Raw genomic sequence first — 27,008 nt, 5'->3', positions numbered from 1 at the left:
ATACTCTTCAGTCTGAGCTCATCCCTATCAAATCTTTTCGCTCTATCCTTTTTAACAAACAACAACAGTCCATTTCTCAATGTATGTGTCTTTAACATATTATAATGTGGTAGCTGAACAACTAAACTGTATTTTTATATTATCTTAATTTCTATTTATTATTAATGTTTTGTTTTTTGTAAGTCGTGTGTTGCAGACATCTTGGCCAGGTCACCCTTGTAGATGAGATCTTGATCTCAATGTTTTTTTTTTTTTTTTATCTGGTTAAACAAAGATTAATTAACTAATAAAATTAACATATAGATAAATAGAATTTTCATTTCAATAATCAAATTTATTAACAGCATAATCTTACATTTACTACTTTTTATTTACAGTTGAAGTCAGAATTATTAGCCCCCCTTTTAATTTCTTTTCTTTTTTAAATATTTCCCAAATGATGTTTAACAAAGAAAAGAAATATTCACAGTATGTCTGATAATATTTTTTCTTCTGGAGAAAGTCCTATTTCTTTTATTTCGACTAGAATAAAAGCAGTTTTTAATTTTTTTTTTCTTTTTTTTTTTTTTCATTTTAAGGACAAAATTATTAGCTCTTTTAGGCTAATTTTTTTTTAGATAAGTCTACAGAACAAACCATCGTAATGCAATAACTTGCCTGATTACCCAAACCTGCCTAGTTAACCTAATTAACCTAGTTAAGCCTTTAAATGTCACTTTAAGCTGTATAGAAGTGTTTCGAAAAATATCTAGTAAAGTATTATTTACTGTCATCATGGCAAATATAAAATAAATCAGTTATTAGAGATGAGTTATTAAAACTATAATGATTAGAAATGTGTTGAAAAAAATCTGCTCTCCGTTAAACAGAAAACGGGGAAAAAATAAACGAGGGGGCTAATAATTCTGACTTCAACTGTATGTATAAATAATTTATTCATTTTGAATTTTGTCTTTATGTATTCTGAACTCTAGTTTAGTGTAGTGCTTCAAATTAAAGATGTAATCAGTTTTTATGGTTTTCATCTTTGATTATTGATGATAACCTTGACATAAACGTTCCACAACTCTTCCAAACAAAACACACACAAAAAAATATCTTTAGAAGTTAAAGCCAACATAAACCTTCCTTTCGCAAAGCCATTTAACTTCCATATCATGGCAGGATATTCACAAACATTGAGCTTAAAATGATGAAAGGCACATTTTCATTGATGCAACAGTGCTGATTAAGTAACAGGAAACTAAAACAACTATTTGAGACAACCGCTGAAGCGTTGCGTTTCCATCTGGAACTGTAAAAATGCATGTTAAACTCCTTTTGCTGTTGATCATGCATGTCCACAAATGCTCAAATCCTGGAGCTTAAATGAGTAACGGACTCTGAAAACCTCTCATACTTGAACGCATGCAAACAAAAGCTTTTATTTGAGCTCGCATTCATCAAATCAAGTGGTTTATGACCACAATACTGAGAATACTCGGGTCAAAGTAAAGTGTTTTGTAACCCAGAGGTTGCTTTAGACACAATCATTAACCAACATATTAGACTTTTAAACTTTTAAATTGTCTATAGAATAATGCACAGTAATATAATGGGACACTTATCCTTTAAAAAAGTCAATATACATACATTTACATTGAGTCATTTAGCAGATGCTTTTGTCTAAAACGACTTACAATGGAGCCATTCAGTGATTCAACAAGGCAATAGATACACAAGAAGTGCTAATAATACAATTGAACTGCTAGTGCTTAGAGAATTAAGTGCTAGATTAGAGGCAGCGGGGTTTTTTTTTAATAGTAAGAAATGTGTTTCTACAGGTGGTTTGTAAAGCCCACTCATCACCACACTTCATAAATGCACCTTGTATTGTTTTACAGAAACGTGTAGTGATTTTAAAGGGTCACGAAACACCAAAACACATTTGTTTGAGCTGTTGACAGTCGTATATGTGTCCCACACTGCTATAAACACTATTAGGACACCTATATTTCACTAAAAAGTGTAAATTGGTTGTTTTTGCGTTATTTCAAGCAAATTCGTACTTCCGGTTTGAAACAAATTTTTGAAGCTGCGTCACGGTCATGACATAATAGCGTGTATTCCAGCGTGCAGACTGGACGTCTGTGCCAGAGTGTGTCTTATTACGTCTTACAGTGTGATGCATTAATGCATGAGTGAGGCTTGGTTCAAACCAATCAGCGCGCTCTATTGTGCAACTTCATTAATATTCATTACTGTCACCGTATTTACACGACAGAGACGCCACCTTGTGTTGGCAAAACAAGCGTGAAGTGTTGCTTTTATAGTTTGCTGCAGTTAAGTTTCGTTTTCATTTTCTCTCTGTGAGAGCTCAGCTGGAGTCACGTGTGGATTAACAGTGTACGCGACGCTCGACAACAATAACTTACGTGTCTAAGGAGGATTATTGTTTACCTGAGAGCTGTTCTCATCTGCAAACGCTGAGATCCGGATTCGCTTGTAGTCTCCTCTTAATAAAGACGCGGCTCTAGTTGCTGGTGATTGTCCTGTCTCTACAGATTTGGTAAGTGAGCGACCAGTGCTCTTTGTTTATTCAGTTTGTTCGTATCGAACTAAGTTAACCATTGCACCGAGTGTAAACATGTTAGCACCACAACCAAACTTTAACCTCGTGTAGGATTTTCAACGCATTCAGTTCCTCGAATCAAATATCTTGTTTGTTGCGAGGGGCATGTATGAATTCCCTGAATGAAAGAGCCAAACTGCAGTTAAAGTCCACCATTTAATAATTTGGCAAATAATTCGACTACAGATGTCCATGTAGGTTAAACACCATCACTTTCTCCTGTGTGTGTATTTTGACTCTGAAACTCGCGCGTGTCCAAATAGACACCCTCCCACTTTAGTTCCTCCGACACTCCCCCCCTAAACAGAGCTGGACACGCCCACTTTTCTGACTTTTTCCAAAGTAGAGGTGTGAAAACACCCTGCTGAAACGAGGGGGTTTCATGGCCCTTTAAGAAAGTGTCTGGTGCAAGTGTTTGTTAAAGAGTGAAGCAATTAAAGAAATCAAACGCACACCTAAACAAGCTAATCAAGGTCTTACTAGGTACACTTGAAACACCCAGGCAGGTGTGTTGAGGCCAGTTGGAGCTAAACCCTGCAGGGCACCGGACATCCTGGACCGAGATTGGTGACCCCTGCATTAGAGGCTGGTTATATTCACACGCTGTTGTTGTTGTTGATTTTTGCATAATAGTTCCCCTTTAGTAAAGTCAAATGTTCTCTAGCCTCTGTTTTGCGCTACAATTTCAAAACCCCTCAATATACAGTACATCTTGTCTTGACACGTCCACTGGGGCGAGAGAGAGAGAGAAAAAAATCATCAGGAGTTCCTCAGACTGCATTAAAGCGGATCATATGACTGCAGAAAGACCATTAAAAACAAACGGCCACATTCTTTCACTCAGCAGCGCTAAAGACCATCCGGGACCTTAAGCTGCTTAACGTCTGGGCCAAAACAAGCAGCCGGAACAATCCAGAGACTCTTCTGGGTTTCATCATCTTTTTTACAGCTGATCAGAGGACATGGCCGGTGCAAGTCTAGAGGAAACCTGCGATTCTCAATCAACCAGAAACATTAAGTTTGTCCTCTGATGCAAAGCTTAACTTACAGTCCTCAACAGTCTTCAGTGTAAGACGATCCTTCAGAAATCATGCAGTAATACAGATATTTACTGCTCACTTATTGTAAATGCACAACAATTATCGTTGCTTCTACTCATTATCAATGCTAAAACCAATGCTGCACATTGTTTTGTTGAAACCATTTTTTTAAGATTCTTTAAAGTGAAAAAAAGTTAAGATTATTAACTTAAGAATATTAAATTTAACCATTTAATACGTACATGCTGAACAAATATTAGAACTTATTTTTTTACAAATAGATGCATAGTTACATACATAGACGCACACACTTGCATATGCATACACACAAAGAAGGAAGTTAAATACTTGATTCTGATTGGCTGATGAACATTCTTAAGTGTGCTGTTATTTTCTGATAAACTCACAGCTAAAGTAGTACCGGCAGGTTTTGAGTGCATTACAGCTCCATATCACTACGCTGAATGATTTCAGTTATTTCACAGCTACAACTGTCAGATACTCTATTCTGATTGGCTAATGAGCATTCTAAAGTGTGCAGATATTTTCAGATAAACACACAACTAAAGTAGTTCCGGTTGATTTTGGGCACATTACAGCTCCCTATCACTATGCTAAATAATTTATTTTTATTTATGCCAGTTAGATAACATTGTTTAAAACACCTTGAATGGTAGCTGTTCCATGCGAGGACGTCGCGCAGCAGCTGGATTTGATCTGTCTGATGAACGAGGCAGGTTCCCCGGCTCAGGTGCTGATAATGAGACTGCGGTATTTGTCTCATTAGTTTTAGGCCTTTTGGCAAATGTCTCAATTAAGTTTAGCTGTTTTAAAGAGCGTTTACTCATTTTAATCTTGTTTTAAAACAATACCTATCTGAAGGGTCATTTTTAGGTGCGGAAAATCCACCAGTAAAACTAAAGCCAATAGATTTCTTTAACCATCTCCCCCCATGCAAGTACATACATACTTTAAAACACACACCTTTATTTGTTGTCATTTTTTTTTTTTTGCTTTATCAATATATCATAGTGTATACTGTTTAATAATCAATTTAAATTATGTAATAAATTAAATAAAAAATTTTAATTAAAAAGTGACAATTCGCGCCCTCTCAGGGTAGGTACGCACAGTGCGTACAGCCGTACGCCTGCAGGCGCCACTAGCTACGACTGTCAAATACCCGATTCTGATTGGCTGATGAGCATTCTAAAGTGTGCAGATATTTTCAGATAAACACAAAACTAAAGTAGTTCCGGTTGATTGAGCGTGTTACAGCTCCATATCATTATGCTACATGATTTCAGTTGTTTCACAGATATAACAGTCATATACTTGATTCTGATTGGCTGATGAACATTCCAAAGTGTGCTGTTATTTTCAGATAAAAACACAGCTAAGGTAGTTTTGGCAGGTTTTGGGTGCATCACAGCTCCATATCACTACGCTGAATGATTTCAGTTATTTCACAGATATAAAAGTCGGAATATTTGATTCTGATTGGCTGATGGGCACTCTAAAGTGTGGAGTTATTTTCAGATAAATGCACAACTAAAGTAGTTCCGGTTGGTTTTGAGCGTGTTACAGCTCCATATCACTACACTCAATGATTTCAGTTATTTCACAGCTACAACTGTCAGATACTCTATTCTGATTGGCTAATGAGCATTCTAAAGTGTGCAGATATTTTCAGATAAACACACAACTAAAGTAGTTCCGGTTGATTTTGGGCACATTACAGCTCCCTATCACTATGCTAAATAATTTATTTTTATTTATGCCAGTTAGATAACATTGTTTAAAACACCTTGAATGGTAGCTGTTCCATGCGAGGACGTCGCGCAGCAGCTGGATTTGATCTGTCTGATGAACGAGGCAGGTTCCCCGGCTCAGGTGCTGATAATGAGACTGCGGTATTTGTCTCATTAGTTTTAGGCCTTTTGGCAAATGTCTCAATTAAGTTTAGCTGTTTTAAAGAGCGTTTACTCATTTTAATCTTGTTTTAAAACAATACCTATCTGAAGGGTCATTTTTAGGTGCGGAAAATCCACCAGTAAAACTAAAGCCAATAGATTTCTTTAACCATCTCCCCCCATGCAAGTACATACATACTTTAAAACACACACCTTTATTTGTTGTCATTTTTTTTTTTGCTTTATCAATATATCATAGTGTATACTGTTTAATAATCAATTTAAATTATGTAATAAATTAAATAAAAAATTTTAATTAAAAAGTGACAATTCGCGCCCTCTCAGGGTAGGTACGCACAGTGCGTACAGCCGTACGCCTGCAGGCGCCACTAGCTACGACTGTCAAATACCTGATTCTGATTGGCTGATGAGCATTCTAAAGTGTGCAGATATTTTCAGATAAACACAAAACTAAAGTAGTTCCGGTTGATTGAGCGTGTTACAGCTCCATATCATTATGCTACATGATTTCAGTTGTTTCACAGATATAACAGTCATATACTTGATTCTGATTGGCTGATGAACATTCCAAAGTGTGCTGTTATTTTCAGATAAAAACACAGCTAAGGTAGTTTTGGCAGGTTTTGGGTGCATCACAGCTCCATATCACTACGCTGAATGATTTCAGTTATTTCACAGATATAAAAGTCGGAATATTTGATTCTGATTGGCTGATGGGCACTCTAAAGTGTGGAGTTATTTTCAGATAAACGCACAACTAAAGTAGTTCCGGTTGGTTTTGAGCGTGTTACAGCTCCATATCACTACACTCAATGATTTCAGTTATTTCACAGCTACAACTGTCAAATGCTTGATTCTGATTGGCCGATGAACATTCTAAAGTGTGCTGTTATTTTCAGATAAACTCACAGCTAAAGCAGTTTTGGCAGGTTTTGGGTGCATTACAGCTCAATATCACTACGCTGAATGATTTCTTGACTTCACAGATACAACAGTCGGAATATTTGATTCTGATTGGCTGATGAGCATTCTAAAGTGTGCAGTTGTTTTCAGATAAACGGACGACTAAAGTAGTTCAGGTTGGTTTTGAGCGCAATACAGCACCATATCACTACACTCAATGATTTCAGTTATTACACAGCTACAGCAGTCAAAAATCACATCAAAACACAAAAGAAGGTTTTGGATGAGATGTGTAAGAAACAAGCTCTACACACAGAAGTTTGAGCACTAAAAACCTGACAAATGTCTGAAATAACCATAGCATAAGCAGAATAACTGGCTCATGTCTGTTGAATTATTATAAAACAACGCACACCAAACATGTTTATAAATGATTCCTCATATATACACACGCATGCATATATAGACCAGAGCACACACGTCATGAGAACTCTTCAAATAACTGCCTTCACACCTAAGCTGAAATCAACAGTTACAAATATAGCTGTTAATTGTACCACTGACATTAGTGGTTTTGCTCAGGAACGAGATTACCCAGAATGCATTTTCACAGTTTATCACAGATGAAATCGGGTTTCTTCTTAAAGGAAATGGTCTGTTTATTCAGACAGTGTATGTTTTGAATTGGTGCATGATTGTTAGCTAATTTGCAGGAAATAAAACATCTATTTTTCTATAGTGATGCCTTTAGTGGTCATAAAACATATAATATGGTAAAAGATAACGTTATTAGCCCTACCATGAGATTTCAATTATTTCTCAAATATTACTCAAGTGCTGTTTAACGGAGAGAATATTTTAACATATTTTTAGTTATAATAATCAATTTCTAATAACTTTTTTTGTAGCCCGAAATAAATTCAAGTAGCCCTAATAGAAAATACATTTTTTACTAAATAAAAAGAAATACATTAACCAAACAAAAAAATAATAATGTCATTCATTATAGGTCACTACACACTAGTACACTCACCGGCCACTTTATTAGGAACACCTTACTAGTTGTTGGGTTGGACCCCCTTTTGTCTTGAGAACTGCCTTAATCCTTCATGGCATTGATTCAACAAGGTGCTGGAATTATTCCTCCGAGATTTTGCTCCATATTGACATGATAACATCACACAGTTGCAGCAGATTTGTCGGCTGCACATCCATGATGCAAATGTCCGGTTTCACCACATACCGAAGCTGCTCTATTGGATTGAGTTATGGTGACTGTGGAGGCCATTTGAATACAGTGAACTCATTGTCATGTTCAAGAAACCAGTCTGAGACGATTACTGTTGCCTTTCTATAAGCTCAAACCAGTCTGGCCATTCTCCTCTGACCTCCGGCATCAACAAGGCATTTGCGCCCACAGAACTGCCGCTCACTGGATAGTTCCTCTTTGTCAGACCATTCTCTGGAAACCCTAGAGATGGTTGTGCATGAAAATCCCAGTAGATCAGCAGTTTCTGAAATACTCAGAGCAGCCTGTCTGGCCCCAACAACCATGCCACGTTCAAAGTCACTTAAATCCCCTTTCTTCCCCATTCTGATGCTCGTTTTGAGCTGCAGCAGATCGTCTCGATCATGTCTACATGAATAAATGCATTGAGTTACTGACATGTGATTGGCTAATTAGAAATTTGTGTTATTAAGCAGTTGGACAGGTGTACCTAATAAAGTGGCCAGTGAGTGTATACTTTTTTTCTGTATACTAATTTAATGATATTATACATCACATACTTTATACATCTAAAATGCTTTGGCAAAATATTATGCTTTATTGGCATGGCATTATAAATGAGCAGCCTTTACCTGTCAGTGGGTGCACATGGCTCGCAAACAATATAAAAAGTAAGAGAAACAGGGGATTTCTTTCATTTCAAGTCTCTTTTTAAAGAATTTTACCTTATTAAAAAGAAAAGATGCATGACAGTCTCATAACAAATAAAAATAGTCATATAGTGCAATAGGACGACAGGGCGTCGCGAGTTTGAATCCCGGCTCGATGACATTTCCCTACCCTACCCCCTCTCTCTCTCCCACTTCGCTTCCTGTCTCAATACTATCCTATCTAATAAAGGCAAAAAGGCCAAAAATTAATATTTAAAAAATAATAATAATAATAATAAATAAATAAATAAATAAAAATATAGTTAAAATTATTATTTTTTTGTTTGTCGCATGTAGTTAACCATTGATGTGCTGTGGGTAAAAGGTGTGTTTCAATACGGCTGCCAGCACAAATATATCACAAACCTGTGGGAAGCATTGTGCATATTTCTGAATTAATTCACCATGCAGCTACAGTTAAATAGTAGCCCCTTTCACACATACAGACCTTTCCGGAAAATTGCCGGCAATTTTCCGGAAAGGTTGTATGTGTGAACAGGTCCTTTTTGAAAATACCGGTAAATTCGTTCTGGCTATTTTTCGAAAAGAGAAGTTGTAACATTACCGGCAATTTGCCGGAATGCTGCGCTGTGTGAATGCAGAAGGAAGATTCCCGTAATAAGCGCGTGCACGTCTAGAACGTGCTGACGTGAGATGTCTGCTTTAGCCAATCACAACAGTCAGACGCATTTACGTCCGCGCGGTTTGTGAGAATAAAAGCCTTTGAATATTTTCCCAGACGCGTTTAGCTGCTAGAAGTTATTCAGATCACGTTTATATGTTCTTCTTAATGCCAACTGAGTAAATAATCATCGATGAGATGCTTATGATAAGCCGTTGTTTGTTTACCTTCAAGCTTTGCGTGTGCCTGTGAAACAGCCTGTGAGCGCCTGCACACACACATATTATGAACATCTCGACATGCGAAAGTGATCGTGCGAAAGTTGTTCACAATATTGATCATCCACAGAGTTTGTAATTTAGTCAAATGTTTACAAACACAACCGCAGCCGTTTAAAGCTCATTTGTTGTGAATGATGTCAAAATTTACCGGTATTTTGGAATGGATGTGTGAATGCTCTTTTCCGGAAATTTTCCGTAACGTCCTCGCCTGTGTGAACAGCGCTTTTTTGAATATACTGGTAAAGTCGTTCCGGAAATTTTCCAGATATTTACCAGTATCACTGTGTGAAAGGGACTGCTAATGGCAATCTTATAGCATCCACTGAAAGATCAAATTGGACAAATATCATCAAGTGTATTGGTTTATCACTACTAACACTGACTGAAGTCTGACCAAAAAAACACTTCTAAAAACAAGTCATTTCTATATGATTCAGGACTCAAAAAACCAAGTAAAAAGTAAACTTTTATAAAGTTGAAGTATGCATTTGAGAGCTAATCTTCTTAGTGCTTGTAAACACACAGAATCACACTCTCATGAGGACAAATCTGCTTAAGACTCTTATTAAAGGAATAGTTCAGGCAAAAAAAAAAAAACATTGACTTCCATGTTGTTTGTTTTTCCTACTATGGAAGTCAATGGTTACAGATTTCTAACATTCTTCAAAACATCTTCTTTTAGTGTTAAACAGAAGAAAGAAACTCATAGAGGTTTGGAATCATGAGTAAACTCTCATTTTAAGGTAAACTATAACATTTAATACTAAGACCTGCAACTCTTAACACACTGCTTCTACATTTTTCATATAATTAAATTCATTATAGCTAAAGGAATAAAACATGAGAAATTATCTAGCCAAAAATGTTCTGGAAAATACACAGCTTTGCAAAAACAGCCTTATCTTTATGTGCTGTAAAGCCGTGAAGACAAACGGCGAGTGTTGGGCTGCATCATCTGACATCCGTGATGGTCATTTGACATTACTTGAACTTCCAAAGACCGGCTTGAAGCCTCTGTTTCAGTTCGAGACACGTTTATTATGCACTAGTTGAATATGCTTCAACAATTACAGACCTTGTGCAACAGCTCACCCAAATGCCTGAGCTTTGGGTCGTGCTTCCCGTCCAATCAAAACAGCCCTGATGGAGGCCGGGATAAAGAAAAGGAGAAACGGAGGCTTTTATCAAGCATTCCTGGAGAGCACCACCCTGGGCGGCATGCCAGCACTAATGGATACAGCTTATGACGCTATCACATTTTCTTGTTGGATAAATTGCTGAAGCATTAATTCCTATATACGGTACTATCTTGATATTGATGCAAGGTGAAAAAAAGTTACTGCAATGTTTGCTAAGGCTACACACCAGACTTAACATGTACACCCAATGCAATATATTAACCAGTTAAACTCTGCTGTTATTTTGGGATTTCCACCTGGATTGTGCCTACCCAAATTTAAAAGCTTCCCAAATCCACATGCAGAGGTGTAAATGTAAATATGTGGTATCATTTAAAGAGCCCATATTATACATGAAATAGGGTCATATCTTGGTTGTAAGGGTCTCCAACAACAGTCTAATATGCATGCAAGGTCAAAAAACACTTTCATGGTCTTATAATCTGCATTTATTTTTACCTAATTATCCCAGCGACTCCTGTATGAATCGTTCAGTGATTCATTTGTTCCCAAACCCCTCCTTAGCGCGAAGCTAATCTGCGCTGATTGGACCGATGACAGTCTGTCGCGATTGGTCGACTGCCTTCAGTCAGAGAGTGAAATGGCCAATAGCTAATCAGCAATTTAAAAAGTAATCACAGTTCATACACGCTAGATAGTGTAGGCGTGGATTTTAGCTGCCACACACACACAAACACACACACACACCTCCGGACGAGAACGCTCCCGCTTCCGCCCGCACCCGCCAGGTTTTAGCCTTAGAACCCGCCCCGTATTCTGCCCGCCGCGCCCGATCCCGCTAAAGAGCGGGGGAGAACAAAACCGAAAATCTGTATAAACACACACATAGCACCAAGCATAAAGCTCTCGCTCGCTCGCTCGCTCGCTCGCTCGCTCGCTCTCTCTCTCTCTCTCTCTCTCTCTCTCATACGCGCGCGTGCGCACTAACACACAAGCACCAAGCAGACACATCTTTCTCTTTCTCAGGCAGCCCGCTCCCGTCCCAAATCAAACCCGTTACCGACCGCTCCGGCGATTTATTCGGAAATTTATTACCGCGCCGCAGAAATCTGGCGCGGGGACAGCCGCGGGTATGCACACCTCTAACGTTACCACGGAGCTCCATAAACAAAGCAGCACGCGTCGCGTTTTTAACGTGACTTTGCACGCGATAAGAGAATATAGCCAGTTAACCTGATACAGTACACGCGGTTACAAGTAACAAATCACAACTAAATACATTTGCAAGCTAGAGTAAACAAGGCAACATCTTTAATCGCACGTACTTACACTTGAGAAATGGAAGAAACCCATCCTGATGTCCATCAGTAAGTTACTGATCCTTCCTTTAACAAACGCAGATGAAGTATTCTTTGTAGCATGTAGCTTCCAGAAGTTTCCAGTAGTTTCCAACTGCTTGGCTATAATGCTGAGGTTTCATCTTTGGGTAGAGACTCAATATATCCATCTGCAATGTGACTTCAATCGACCGGCATGTTTGTGTGCGTGTGTTTGTGGGTGTGTGTGTGTGTGTGTGTGTCTGGGTTACTGCGTCAGAGGGCGGGGCCTCAGGTTTGAAATCTCCCGGGTTTGCGCGTGCACGTGAAAAACTTTGTTTCGTTCGTACGTCATGGCGAAACACCTAATGAGTCGGTATCAAGGCGACTCGTTTGAAGCACTATGAATCGACTCTTTTATAGATGAATCAACAGTTTTAAACACTCTATTCTTACAGATTTAAGCCTTAGCTGGATACTTCACTTCACTTAGAGCTGTGTTACACACTACATGGAGGGGAATTTTCAAAAACCCATAATATGGGCTCTTTAAAAGAAAACCCTTTGAATTTTCATAAAACACTAATAAATGTGTTAAACTGAAATTTGAAAGTGTAACTTTTAGGTTCTGTGTGGTATAGAGTGCTGTAATTATTTTTTAATCATAGGAAAAAGAAAAATGTCTCTACCATAATTGTATATGTAAATAAATAACCATTATTGTATTCTAACTGATGAGAGGTGCTGTGCAAGCCACAGGGAGCGATTATTGTTTTCATATTTCACTATTCTTTTGTTTGCTCAAACATAATTCACTGTGTTTGGAGCACGTCAGACATATAAAAGCATTACTTATGCACATCACCTCAAAAACAGAGGAGAATGGCCCTGAAGGGCACAGCATAAGGTAAGAGATGACAGCTGTCTGTGCTATTTGGGGCTGCTTATTGATCATAAATATATTATTTTCACTTCTGCACCATGGAAACACCGCGATTCATTCAACAACTGTTTGGCATATGAATATAATTCAGTAAAAAGAACGCTAGAACTGTATGAGCACCAACAAAAGCTTTCATTTGAGCTATAACTTGTACACGTGTCATATGAAAAATATGAAAATGAACCAATGTAAAATACCCAGCTCGGGTATCCAAAATACTGTGTAGTTAGGTGTAAATAACTTTTGTACAGTAGAATAAAAACCAAAGTGATGCTTATTCTAAACTTTCAAACGAAACCACTTAAGGGGGTCTGGTGCAATGCTAGCCCTTTAAATCTTAAAGCGAAAGTCGATGACGTCACGGACCCGGTACCGGGTCTGCAGAGTTTAACTGGTTAATGCATATATCACCCCTTAAAGTACAATGAAGAAAATTATTTACTGGATTTACTACATTTAAATGGCCTAGGAGCTCAATACATTACAGATATGCTGACTGAATACAAACCTAACAGATCACTCAGGAGCCGGCAACCCTTTTCACACCAGTTTCTTCACCGACAGTCAAGCTCTAACAAGTCTTTTGTTCTCTCGTCCCTCTCAAGATGAATGTGCGAAAGACAAAAATCAACAGACATATCGACAGAAGCTTGTAAACTTTAACCTGGCGCATACCATTAAGATGTTGCCTTTGGCCTTTTACACATCTGAAAATGCTTCAGTGATACATGCCACATAAACACAAACACCTGATCTAATCTGGGATGGTCTGCTGGTTTACTTCTGTCTAGACTGCACAAGTAATGTGAGAAAGTTTATATTTACAAGGTAAAAGCCTGTTAACTGATCAAATTAAAGTTTTTTAGGTTAGTATCAATGCACTGTAAAAAAAATCTGTCATGTTGTCCCAACACAAATTGATTAGGTTAGTTTAACAAATTTTAGTGGATTAAACATAAAAACAATTACGTTGCCCCCCAAAAATATCAAAAGTTGTGTTGTTTCAGATCATTTTAAATAAGTAGTTTAAACAAGCATTTTTGAGTGTGGGTTAGTCTCTTAACAGGATTAGAAAAAAATGTCTGCACAAAATTTAGCAAAAATGCAGATTGATTTTAAGAGTACAGCAGCGGATTTTTTTTTTTTTTTTTTTTTACAAAAACCATACTTTTATTTCAGTAGTTTATACTGACCATATTGAAAGTATTTTTAAAGCATATGTTGAAAAATTATTATTATTCTCACTTTTTTTTAGAACGTTTGGGGAAATGTTTGTTTAAGAATGTGGAAATATAATAAATAAAACACTTTTCAAAAACTGGCCTAATATAAATAAATGTTAAATGTAAACATCGTACTTTCAAGCTTGCAACTTTCTTACGTTTCTGTCTGCAATCCTACCGTATGAAACTATAGTCAAAAAATTGTCAAAAATTATTTCCACACTGTAAAATCCAAAAAGTTAAGCCAACTCAAACTATTTGAGAAAACCAATTGCAACAAACCATTTAAGTTCAAAAACTAATCCTAATGAGTACTGTGAGCTTAATCCGTTTGAGTAAATGAAGCAATTTGAGCACAGTAAAACCCAATAAATGAAGAAAACTCAAACTGAGTACTGTAAAACCCAATAAGTTAAGTCAACTCAAATCGTTTGAGGAAACTGATTGCAACAAACCATTCGAGTTAATAAACTAATCTATACGAGTACAGTGAACTTACTCCATTTAAGTTGAAGTAATGAGATATGAAATTAAGTAATTACCTTCAACAGTTGACTGTTGGGATTTTCTAACACCACAAAATATATACAACAGACATTTATTTTATCCATATAATTAGGGCTGCACAATTCATCGTTTCAGCATCGATATCACAATGTGTTTATTCGCAATAGTCGCAAGATATGCAATGTTTGATTGGGATTAAATTATCAGAAACCACAAGTAAAACACAACATATGTTTGAACACTGCAGAATTAAACCATAATAAAGTGAAAGTTAATCATCTGCATGTGTTTTAAAGGCCTGTGAATATGCAAGTATTTTAAGAGAGTTTAAAAGCATTTTAGCTGCTAAGAAGTTTAATTAAGATTAAATTTATTAAAATATTGTTATGAAGAATACGCAATACTATTTTATATTCTTTATACCCGAATACTACAAGACTCTCCACAAAAAAAAAACACATAACTGTTTATTTTACTTTAATATTTGCTCCACTGTGTTTATTTATGACTATAGTTTGTTTATTATATGTGTATATGAATAATTACATAAAAATATATACTACTAAACCATCCCAATCAATCTAAATTAATGACTTTCCAAATACCAAATAGAGCTATTTAGGTCATTTGGTGAAATTGAATTTATATCGCAATCACAGAGTATATATATATATTTGTGTGTGTGTGTATGTGTATATATGTATATATATATATATATATATATATATATATATATATATATATATATATATATATATATATATATATATATACACACAGGGTTCAACAATAAGGACTGCCCGGTGGCCAAGGGCCTGCATGAGAGACACTTGGGACAGTAGACGGGATCATTACTGGCCCGATTGGGACAGTGCTGCCTTGTCACTTATGTTTAATTTGTCTGTGACTATTTGTCAGCTGCGTGCATTTTAAGTTTGTGCTTTTAAGCCTTTAAACACTACCTTCTCTGTGATGTCGTAAACACCATATTGGTTTGCAGTTCCTCTTTTCTGATTGAGTGTAACGGAGGCCAGCTAGTAGGTGTTGTGCAGTTAAACCTCACTCCTCTGACTTCTAATGGTGCTCTAGTGACAGATGCTAGAGGTCATGGTCTTTAGCCTCCTTGTTAGAGCGACCGACTCCTATGTGGAAGGTCGCCGGTTCGATACTAGCTCTGAGCAGGTGGTTGTGTGGTATAGGACCGGCGGGGTTACATGAGCATGCTGTTTTTTTTTTTGTTTTTTTTTTTTGTTTTTTTGTAACCTGGTACAACCAGTACAGCGAAGAAACGGCAACATCAAATTATTAGGCTAAAAGAAAATGTCTGTTTCTAACGTCTTGGAAGAAGACATTTACGTGGGAACAACACCACAAAATAAAAATGAAGTGGTGTTTTGCACGGTTTGCCGTCAGTTTGACAAGTCAGCCACCTTTTGTTAAACATTTTCAAGCCGCAATTAAATTCCGGCACATTTTCCATACTGCTCTTTTTGTTTGCATAACACTTTTATGTACAATTTTTTTTCAAGTATTGAAATTCTAGATTCATAGACTTTATTTTTGACACATTATTTAAAATATGTGGCTAAAAAATAGCTATTAACTTCCCTTATTTTTTATTTTTTTGCTGGGGCCAGTGAAAATTTTGGCAGGGCAAGTAAAAATCTAAACCACCCGCCCGATCGGACCAGTAGAAAAAAATCCTTAGCATTGAACCCTGATATATATATATATATATATATATATATATATATATATATATATATATATATATATATATATATATATATATATATACAGTTGAAGTCAGAGTTATCGCCACTCGTAAATTATTAGCCCCCGTTTGTTTTTGTTTTTTTCCCAATTTCTGTTTAACGGAGAGAAGATTCGTTCAACACATTTCTAAACATAATAGTTTCAATTACTCATTTCTAATAACCGATTAATTTCATCTTTGCCATGATGACAGTAAATAAATTTTTACTAGATATTTTTCAATACGGGCAGGTTAGGGTAATTAGGCAAGTTATTGTACAATGATGGTTTGATCTGTAGATTATCGAAAAAAAATTGCTTAAAGGGGCTAATAATATTGACCTTAAAATGGTTCATTAAAAATTAAAACTGCTAGCAGAAATAAAGCAAATAAGACTTTCTCCAGAAGAAAAAATATTATAATAATCACTGTGAAAATGTCCTTGCTCTGTTAAACATCATTTGTGAAATATTTAAAAAACGAAAATATATATTCAAAGGGGGGCTAATAATTCTGACTTCAACTATATATATGTATCTCAAAGTCATATTGCACAGCTGTTTGCATGAGTATAAGTAATCATAATATGATTTAATTTAATCTTGAAGCTGTCTGAAGTTGAATTACAGTCTAAAAAATGTGTCGGAAAACATGCATATTAAATTAGCTATAAAGTGATTTTAGCCATGGCAAATGTAAACAGACACTCGGCTCCATTGAGGGCTCTTATAAAGGCTCTTTTAGGGGCTTCAGAAGGATGTGGACTGTGAGATTTAACATCAGGCTCATCTAATAAGCATCAGCTGGTGCTCATGTGCTCTTGGCATCCAGTCATGTGACCCTCGATTTGCAGCACTGCCAAGACCCTGCTTAAGACACAAGCCAATGCTCATTTAAAGGAACAGTACATGCCAAAAAAAAAAATACTGAAAAGTTCCTCATTATTTACTTGTTTTCTAAAGTGAGTTTCTTTCTTCTGTTGAATACAAAGGAAGATATTCTGAAGAATGCTGGGAAATGTAGGCATCGACTTTAATAGCAGAAATGTAAATACTGTGGAAGTCAATTGCTGTTTTTTCCCAACATTCTTCAGAATATCTTCCTTTGTGTTCAACAGATGAGAGAAAGAGTTGCATATGACTGACAACAAAAGGCAAACAAGTCTAATGAAGAACTGGTTTAATTTTAAAAACCTAAACTGCAGAACCTGCAAGGAAACAGCTAGATCTTTCTTTAATCCATCTGTTGATGTGGCAGTCAAAATATTTGATGCATCTCCGTTCTTCTTAAGTGAAATAAATTGGATAGAAATTTTATTAAAAGGCATAAACAAAGTGAATCGAATTTCCAGTCAACATTTAGTCATTTTATTTAAATTGGTATTATAAACAGCTTCATAATTAAATAAAATGATTGGAATTTTTCTTTGATTTAATGTTATTTTAGGTACTGAACACTGTTTGGTTCTTTTAGGAACCAAAAACAGTTCTTCTGGAACCCTTTAGTAGCTTTCATTTTAACCAAACACCACTGTTGACATGTTTGAAGAGAGATGCAAGAAAATTAAATAATTAAATTGACAAAACATTAATTTTTTAGGAGTTATAAATACATAAATAAATAAATAAATAATAAATTACATATATATATATATATATATATATATATATATATATATATATATATATATATATATATATATATATATATAAATATAAATATATATATATATATATATTTTTTTTTTAGTAATTCCAGCGTTATGGATGTGACATTTGCAGTAAAAACCCAAAACATAAATTCACATAGAAAGTATATGTTAACATTATATTAAAACATCAGTTTATATTTTCCAGAACAACTGACCACAGAGTTAAGGGACCAGAAAAATATCAATCTGTAGACATGTTTTGTACTTCAAATGAGGAAAATAAACATGCGTTATGGATGTGACAAAAAAGTCTGCGGGTTTACAGTCTACCACATACTTTGTAGAAATTCTGTGAATTAAACTGCACAATCCAAAAGAAACAATAATAATCAAAAGGATAAGAGTCAGCTCTCTGTAAAACAACAACGATTGGGTTTATTTTATTGAATATTTTCACATTTATGAGGAAAAAGTGTCGTTATGGATGTGACATCTCTCTGTTATGGACGTGATGGATGTGAAATTGCCACTTGTGTGACTTTGGAAAATCAAATAGAATAGTTTGAAAACATTGACAGATGCATTGTTGAGTATTTCTAAAGTCCTGTAAAATACTTGCTCACCCAAAAAACCCTACAACAGTTTCTGTATTTTAGTAAAAAACGTAATTTTTTTCATGGCAAGGTTTACGTTTGCACAGAATTGCTCCTCTAAAGTCTCAAAACTTAATCTGTTTTCACATTAGGTGTCAAAATTATTAGCCCATTCGAGATCTGAAAATAGACAATCAATCCAAAGATTAAACAAATACCAGTTTTTCACAATACACTACAATATTTCATGAGTTTATCAAGAAAGTATGGAAAGTGATCATTCCAAAGGGAAATTATCCCTAAAGCATACATTCCTAACAGGTAACCTGATATGGGAGTGAAGCAGTTTATTTCCCCAAGTGAGGCAGGGTAATTCCCTGCAAATGTCTTCCTCTTTGACTATAATCATATTGGATGTGACTAGATGTGATAATCACATTTGATATGACTAGATATGATCCAGGATAGAGCCACGTGTTTAACGTTACGGATGAACAACAGCTGTCTATCGCTAAACACACATTATAATGACTAGCACAACTAGAAACAACGTATATAAAGTCAACGTAGGATGCGTAAAGTTAACCATCAGTATAGATTTTGCGTTTGTTGAGTGCAATACGTTATAAAAAGTACTAAAATGTGAGATTTCATGAAATAAACAAGTTGAAAAAGCGTTACCAAACTGTTATCATCACACTCCAACGACATCAAAAAATGTACTAATAACGTTACGTGCGCTTACCCGTAGAGTGACGTGAACGCCTGATGATCTCCTCGGAGTTTTTAAAACTTCTTCGAGAATAATAAACCGAGAACAGGAACAGATGTGAGCTAGTTTTGAAGCGATGGACACTTTGTTTCCTAAAGTTGCTCCCACACCCACATCAAACCCCAGAGCGTTTGTGAGCGGTCGAGCTGTGACGCAATACTTCCCGTGCTGAAACTACGTGGTAACGGCTCAGCTCATGAATATTAATTAGCTAGTGTTGACGTCGGCTGGAGATCTTCAATATCTATGGAGATCCTTTAAGACCCTTCTTAGATCTATATATATATATATATATATATATATATATATATATATATATATATATATATATATATATATATATATATATATGTATATAACATTTTTAAAAATATGGTTGTTGCTAGAAGGGATACAGCTGCGGCGAGAATTTTTACGAGAATTGTTTATATTATTTATTAAATTACACAATAATTGTATTTTATTAAAGTCTACCCCCTCCCCATCCCTAAACCCAACCATCATAGTAATGTGAAAGCAGTATTTATATCGATAGTATTTGTTCATGTTATTTATTAAATTGCCAATTGTATTTTATTAAAGTCTACCCCTACCCCACACATAAACCCAACCATCACATTAATGTAAAAACAGTAATTAAAATGAGTTTTATTCACATTATTTATTAAATTATCAATTAAATAGCATTTTATTAAAGCTTAACCCCACCCCAACCCAAAAGCTACCATCACAGTAATGTAAAAACAGTAATTATACCAAGTATTGTTCATATTATTTAATAAATTACCCATTAAATTGTATTGTAATAATGTATATCCTGAACAAAAACTACCCCTCACATAATGTAAAAAAATATATTCATTATTGTTGTACAGTTTTACAAAAATAATGCTATATTGATGTGAATATCCACTGATGAATCCCTTCTAGACCTTACCAGCGACCACCGATCAGGAAAGTAAGTAAACATTTATAATATTTATCATTTTTATACATAATTTTGGCAATTTTTTAGCCACAAATAAAATTTTCCCCCTCTTATGCTGATTTCTTATTTGAAATAGACTCTGCATAAAACAATGCGCTTATCTAATTTTTTTTTATTATTTTGCAAAATGATGTTTACGAAAACCTCATGCTTCTTTTTCCACTACTTTATTTTGATAGTTACACTTATTTTAATTTTTCATTGTTTTTATTTTTGTTAAATCTGCTCTACAAATACTTCAAATTGTACTTGTATATATGGTGCAGTGGGTAGCACGATCCCCTCACAGCAAGAAGGTTGCTAGTTCGAGCCTTGGCTCGGTCAGTTGGCATTTCTGTGTGGAGTTTGCATGTTCTCCCTATGCCTGTGTGGGTTTCCTCCAGGTGCTCCGGTTTCCCCCCACAGTCCAAACACATGCCCTGTAGAGGAATTGAGAAGGCTAAATTGTCCGTAGTGTATGTGTGTGAATGAGTGTGTATGGATGTTTCCCAGTGACGGGTTGCAGCTGAAAGGGCATCCACTGCATAAAACATATGCTGGATAAGTCATTTGCTGTGACAACCCCTGATTAATAAAGGGACTAAGCCGAAAAGAAAATGAATGAATTAATATATTGTAAATAAAATTGTTTAAAACATAATACTAGAAAACACAGATCAGGAAACTTATTTAATATTAATATGAAGTCAGCCTTTCAACCAATCAGAAAGGAATATCGGAGAGCAGACATCCTTCACCATAGTAGGATGGGTTCGGGTCGGTATCTCCTACTTAGACACCACAAAAAACTTGAGTTTGGTTTACTAACTTTATTTATTTATTTGTCAGTTGCTTTTGAAATAATGTTTAAACTGTGTACAGATTGTGCAAAAGGCTCTCGAACTCTTTCTACTGACACCTGCAGGTGTTTAATGTTAAAGGACTATAAAAACCGTTAGAAGTTTACACTGTTTGTTTATCTTCTCTATTAATTTGGATGTAAAATATTTGTATTTAACATATTATTAATAATTTTATTGAACACATATGACATATATATATATATATATATATATTATGTTATGTTAGTAAAAAATCTATTTTATTTTTCATTTTTAAGAGAAACACCTTTCAGCGCTTTAACACCTTGAGTTATTTTACAATTATATAACGTATTCTTTATAATTATTCAGTCATTTCCTTTTCGGCTTTGTCCCTTTATTAATCAGAGGTCACCACAGCAGAACAAACCGCCAACTTATGTGTTTGGACTGTGGAGGAAACTGGAGCACCTGGAGGAAACCCACACGAACACGGAGAGAACATGCAAACTCCACATAAGAATGCCAACTGACCTAGCCGGGGCTCGAACCAGCGACCTTCTTGCTGTGAGGTGAAAGTGCTCCCCATTTATATATTTTATAATTTCAAACAATTTAATTATAAACATATCCCGTATTTATTTTTAACATGAATCCTTTTTACTTTATTACTTTTATCACTTATTATAAATAGATTCAAATGAAATTGTTGACTTAAAATAAATGAAAAAATATTTATAAACATTTAGAATCTCTTAACAGCAGATTTTACATTTTCTTTTGTATTATTTTATTATTCTGCAATTATTCTGTCCTTCTATTATTATTTAAAATAATCATTTATTAGTATTTTAGCCATTTTATCTTAGTAACACTATTTATTAATGGAATTAGCTTTTAATGGAAGAAGTAAAACTTTTTATTATTGTCATTTTATAATTTTTATAACCTTTTTTTTCTTACAACATAAATATAACTTGAATAATATATATATATTTTATTTTATTTTAAAATAAAGACATCTTGCTAGTTCTGAAAAAAATACCAAGGCAGCTTTTGCACTCAAAGTGAGAGCTAGAAAATGAATTCATAGAATATAAATATATAGCATTTATTTATTTATTTGCATTGCCAATGATGCATTTTCACTCAAAACCTTCTAGAGACATCATTACAAAGAAAACAGCAATAGAAACCCTGCAGCATTGAGTCTCATTCAGTCTCTATGTGTCTGTGTTTCTGGAGCTCCAGTGTCCTGATGTTGTCCTGCAGTTCTCATCTCTTCCGGATCAGGCTTGAGTTCTTCAGCGGCAGGTTTTCTGAGAGGTTCAAACATGGGTCTGTAAATATACACACCTCCCACCACTCCAACCAGAGTCGCAAACGCTATCTGATTAAAGGGAATCCGCCTGCCCAACATCCTCTGAGCTTATGTAGAGCCACAATCCATGAAGACACAAAACACCAGACTCCTGAGGAGAAACAAAGGGTCACTTATTTGCTGCTGTTTATGGGTTGTTTTTTTAAAAACAAGACATTTTTTCAGTTTGCATATTACCAAAGAGCTTAGAATGACCGAGAGGCGACACTCAATAGAGCGTTCCATTGCAACAGCAGCGCCCAGGAACAGCCCCGGATTCCGCCATTTTGGAGTGAAAACAATCAGCTGTCCATTGGATCTTACTGCTGTTACGATGGCAGGCAGCTGCTTTGTTTTTTGTTTATTTATTTATTTATTTATTTAAAAAGCGCATTAAAGCTAGGATACAACTTGAAATATAAATATAAAGTAAATATAAAGTATTTATTTAAATATAAAGTATTTATTTATTTATTTATTTATTTAAAAAGCACATTAAAGCTAGGATACAACTTGAAAGACGACAAAACAGCACTTAATATGACGATTATCTGCACTTTTAATAGTTTATTTTACAGGCTTATAATATGCTGTTGTTCTATTGGAGTGTTTATTCCAAAATGGCCGCCGCGCCATCTGTTGGCAGTTTCCCATATTGCACTAGAGTGTCGCCTCTTGGTGATTCTATGATCTTTGATATTACTATAGATTATACAGCCAATGACAGTTATGCAAACATTTGACATCCTATTCTCCATCAGAAAAATAAACAAAAACCAAACAAATTAATAATTATGTTAAGATCCTTCTATAAGGGCTGCACTATATATCATTTCAGCATCAGTATGTGAGCATTTGCAAGAGATACATCACAGCATCTGAAATGTAAAGTCAGGATTGTAGTCTAGTAAATGCTATAGAGCAACATAAAAAAAAAAGAAAAAATAACTTGGTTTATTGTTACACTTTGTAGTAACTCTACAAATGTACCCAAAATATTATTATTTACATATAGAAAAGCTAGTCCATGCTTTTATGACTTCGAGACTGGATTACTGTAATGCTCTATTTGCTGGCTGCCCAGCATCCTCTATTAACAAACTTCAATTAGTACAAAATGCAGCAGCCAGAGTTCTGACCAGCTCTAGAAAATATGATCATATAACCACAATTTTATCCTCCCTACACTGGCTGCCTGTTAAGTTTCGTATTGAATTTAAAATATTACTTCTCACCTATAAAGCTCTAAATAATCTAGCTCCTGTTTATCTAACCAACCTTCTGTCTCGCTACAAACCAACTCGCTCTTTAAGATCTCAAAACTCAGGGCTTCTGGTAGTACCTAGAATAGCAAAATCAAGTAAAGGAGGTCGAGCCTTCTCTTTCATGGCTCCTACACTCTGGAATAGCCTTCCTGGTAATGTCCGAGGCTCAGACACACTCTCCCAGTTCAAAACTAGATTAAAGACCTATCTGTTTAGTAAAGCATACACTCAATGCATCACCTAACGGGTTCCACACTGGCTTCTGCATCTTGCTTATATACACTATGAACAGCAGCTACGCTAATTATTCTCTTTATTCTCTATTTTCACCTGGGGATACTCATCCCGAGGTCCTCAGATTATGCGGAGTCACTGATTGGATCCAAGACCAGCAACGAGATGATCCCAAGGATTCCATATCCGGGACCAGGCCATATCCTGAGCTGCTGCTGCGCTGATGGTCATGGGGAGTGGAGAGCATGAGTCTGATTCCAGCGACGCTCCAGGGACAGACGAGTCTTCGCTGAGGCCATCTTCCAGCCTAAACCACGGCGAATGAAGCTCTGCACAAGACTTTTGGCCAGCGGAGAAATTAAAATGGTCGTGCCCAACTGAGTCTGGTTCTCTCAAGGTTTTTTTTCTTCACTCCCATCAGGTGAAGTTTTTTTTCCCTCTCCGCTGCCGCCACTGCCTCGCATGGTTCAGGATTGGTAGAGCTACGCATCGATGAATTTGCTCTTCAGTGTTTGAACTCTCAGTAATGATTAAATCACACTGAACTGAGCTAAACTGAACTGAACTTAAACACTAAAACCTGAACCACACTGTTCCAGTTACTATGACCATTTATGTGAAGCTGCTTTGACACAATCTACATTGTAAAAGCGCTGTACAAATAAAGCTGAATTGAATTGAATATATCTTTAATCCATGTAAGCATGTCAAGCCAATTTTAAACATTTGGACACAACTATTTAAAAAGTTTGTAACCTAAAGAAAGTTTAACAGAAAATCGAAAGAAAATGCATGTACCTGATTACTTTTAGACTCCCAGGAAACTATAAAGCACTGCCCCCCCGTTTATTTTATTATTATTTCTGTTTATGGAGAGAAGATTTTTTTTCCCCAACACATTTCTAAGCAAGTTATTGTATAACGATGGTTTGTTCTGTAGACTATTGAAAAAAAAAGGTTGCTTAAAGGGGCTAATAATATTGACCTTAAAATGGTGTTTCAAAAATTAAAACTGCTTTTATTCTAGCCGAAATGAAACAATTAAGACTTTCTCTAGGAGAAAAAATATTATCAGACATACTGTGAAAATCAGACTTTAACTGTGTGTGTGTGTGTGTGTGTGTGTGTGTGTGTGATGAAAACATTCAAATTCTTTGCCATAACAGTAAAATTACTGAATCAAGACAAAGGAACCTGGAAATATGATAATATAAGAAGAAAATTTCAGTTGGCACTTTTTGCGCATTTATATATATATATATATTTAAAGACACCTATATTTAGCCTGTAAATTCTATATTTACTAGTCTGTAAAGAAGATCTTGATATTAACCTACTCGTTTAAAGCTTGATTGTTTTGGTATTGCAATAACAACAAAGCAATTACAATGTATATGTAAAAACATACAGAAATGACTTCTTTTTACAATAATGAAAATATGAATTACATTTAAAAACAAATAAATAAGACATATAGCCACATGAAAATGAAATCAAAACTAATGCAGGATATTAAACAGAGCTCGTTTAGAGCTTGAAGTAAAATATTCCCACCATTTACGGTGGTATTTTGTAACATGCATACAAAACGTGTAGTTTCACGTTTATGCACACTCCAATATATTAGCGTGTGTTGTTGATAACTCACCTGAAGCTTATCCCACAGGCATATATCAAAATCTTTGACGTATAAAACTTGTTTTTAGTGTTTTTTAGTTAAAATGACTAACAAGAGAGAAACCACAACACACGCAGACAAGGACAAACGCACGACTACGGCAACTCACGCAGGACAAATGCGACGTGTAAATTTCAGTTTTTATTTTTTCGAGTTGTATTCAACTTAAGATGTAGCAAAATCTATTCATGTACATCACAAAATACATATCAATTATTATAAAATTATTACCTATTCTATATACTAAGTATTAACCCGCCAGATATGTGTCCTTACTGCATATTCATGAGGTCAAGTGCGACGTCACGATGCAAACACGGAAATGATGGTTTGAAATTATTGTTAAGTCCCAAAAACTGTTCGCAAACGCGCTAGAAAATTAACATTCAGTCTTTGAGTTAAAATGCTGAACTTTAAAAGGTTCATGCTGAGTCATGGAAAAGATTCGAGAGCGGTTTAAACAGAGCAAGTCTTCAAATGAATCAGTGAGGCTGCGGAAGAGGAGCTCAATTCTGTACAGCACTGATGACAGAAAACTGCAAACACTCAGTAAGAGAAAAATTACTAATTTTACAGAAATATGTGCTTTAATGACAAGAAACATGTGTCATATTTAATAATGCTATTAAAAAGTGGCATTAGGTAAAGCTGTGGAGTTTATAACGTCAGATTATTTTGCATAACTTAAATGTAATGTTTTCAGAAAGGACTTTTATTTTTAATTTTCCTTAGGATTAATGCAGTGTAAATCAGAATTGTATTGATTATAGTTTATTACAAAAATAATTAGATAATAAAGAAAGATAATAACAAAAACAAGCTTTTGATTTTATGGTTTATTTTGACAGTAGTATTGGGTTTAAATGCAAACACTCAGTAAGAGAGAAATTACGCTCATTTTACAGAAATATGTGCTTTAATGATAAGAAAAATGTGTCGTATTTAACAATATATTTTATAATGCTAATTAAAATTGGCATTAGGTAAAGCTGTGGAGTTTCTAACATCAGACTGTTTTGTATAAACGTATTTATGGTTTCAGAAAGGACTTTTATTTTTAATTTTGTTTAATATTAATGGATTGTTAAATCAGAATTATATTGATTATGGTTTTTTACTAAAAGGAATTAGGTAATAAAAAAGATAATAACAAAAACAAACGTTTTATTAGCATTATTATGTGGTATTGATTTGATATTTTGACATTGTTATTACAATTATGTGGGTTTAAAATGCACTCAGTGAGAGAAATTGCATAAAATTACACTCATTTTGCAGAAATATGTGTTTTAATGACAAGAAAAAATTTGAAATATTTAATAATGGTAATAAAAAGTGGGATTAGGTAAAGTTGTGGAGTTTAGATTGTCCAGATTGTTTTGCATAAACATTATTATGTTATCAGAAAAGACTAGGGCTTGGCGAAAAGTTATCGAAATTGACATTCAGAACCT

General features: G+C 35.1%; 3 protein-coding genes across 4 annotated transcripts in view; 1 reads left to right on the top strand and 2 right to left on the bottom strand.

Moving 5' to 3' along the window:
* rab27a (RAB27A, member RAS oncogene family) overlaps positions 1-19,384 on the bottom strand; it is a 39,296-nt gene extending 19,912 nt beyond the window's left edge. The window contains exon 1 of one of the 2 annotated variants that reach the window (XR_012393782.1): positions 19,203-19,364. The gene's annotated coding sequence lies outside the window, so the exon portion shown is untranslated. 2 annotated transcript variants of the gene reach the window in all.
* A 2,723-nt stretch (positions 19,385-22,107) lies between these two features.
* pigbos1 (PIGB opposite strand 1) lies at positions 22,108-25,670 on the bottom strand. The gene is made up of 2 exons (NM_001308439.1): positions 25,525-25,670; positions 22,108-22,489 (listed from the first exon to the last, which is right to left on the bottom strand). Exon 2 carries the CDS (start codon positions 22,435-22,437, stop codon positions 22,234-22,236), a length of 204 nt encoding a protein of 67 aa, NP_001295368.1. The 5' UTR covers positions 22,438-22,489; positions 25,525-25,670; the 3' UTR covers positions 22,108-22,233.
* Positions 25,671-25,902: 232 nt separating this feature from the next.
* pigb (phosphatidylinositol glycan anchor biosynthesis, class B) overlaps positions 25,903-27,008 on the top strand; it is an 18,035-nt gene continuing 16,929 nt past the window's right edge. Inside the window, 1 exon segment of the mRNA NM_200476.1 lies at positions 25,903-26,103. Coding sequence (NP_956770.1) covers positions 25,989-26,103 — 115 coding nt within the window. The 5' untranslated portion in view covers positions 25,903-25,988.

The sequence above is a fragment of the Danio rerio genome, chromosome 18, assembly GCF_049306965.1.
Source record: "Danio rerio strain Tuebingen ecotype United States chromosome 18, GRCz12tu, whole genome shotgun sequence".
Taxonomy (NCBI): Eukaryota; Metazoa; Chordata; class Actinopteri; order Cypriniformes; family Danionidae; genus Danio; species Danio rerio.
The sequence above is the reverse complement of the archived record's forward strand: the minus strand, read 5'-3'. Positions and strand labels throughout refer to the sequence as shown.

Bases quoted from the DNA above. Each gene is read 5' to 3' on its own strand.
- pigbos1 (NM_001308439.1), bottom strand. From the start codon at position 22,437: ATGTTGGGCAGGCGGATTCCCTTTAATCAGATAGCGTTTGCGACTCTG.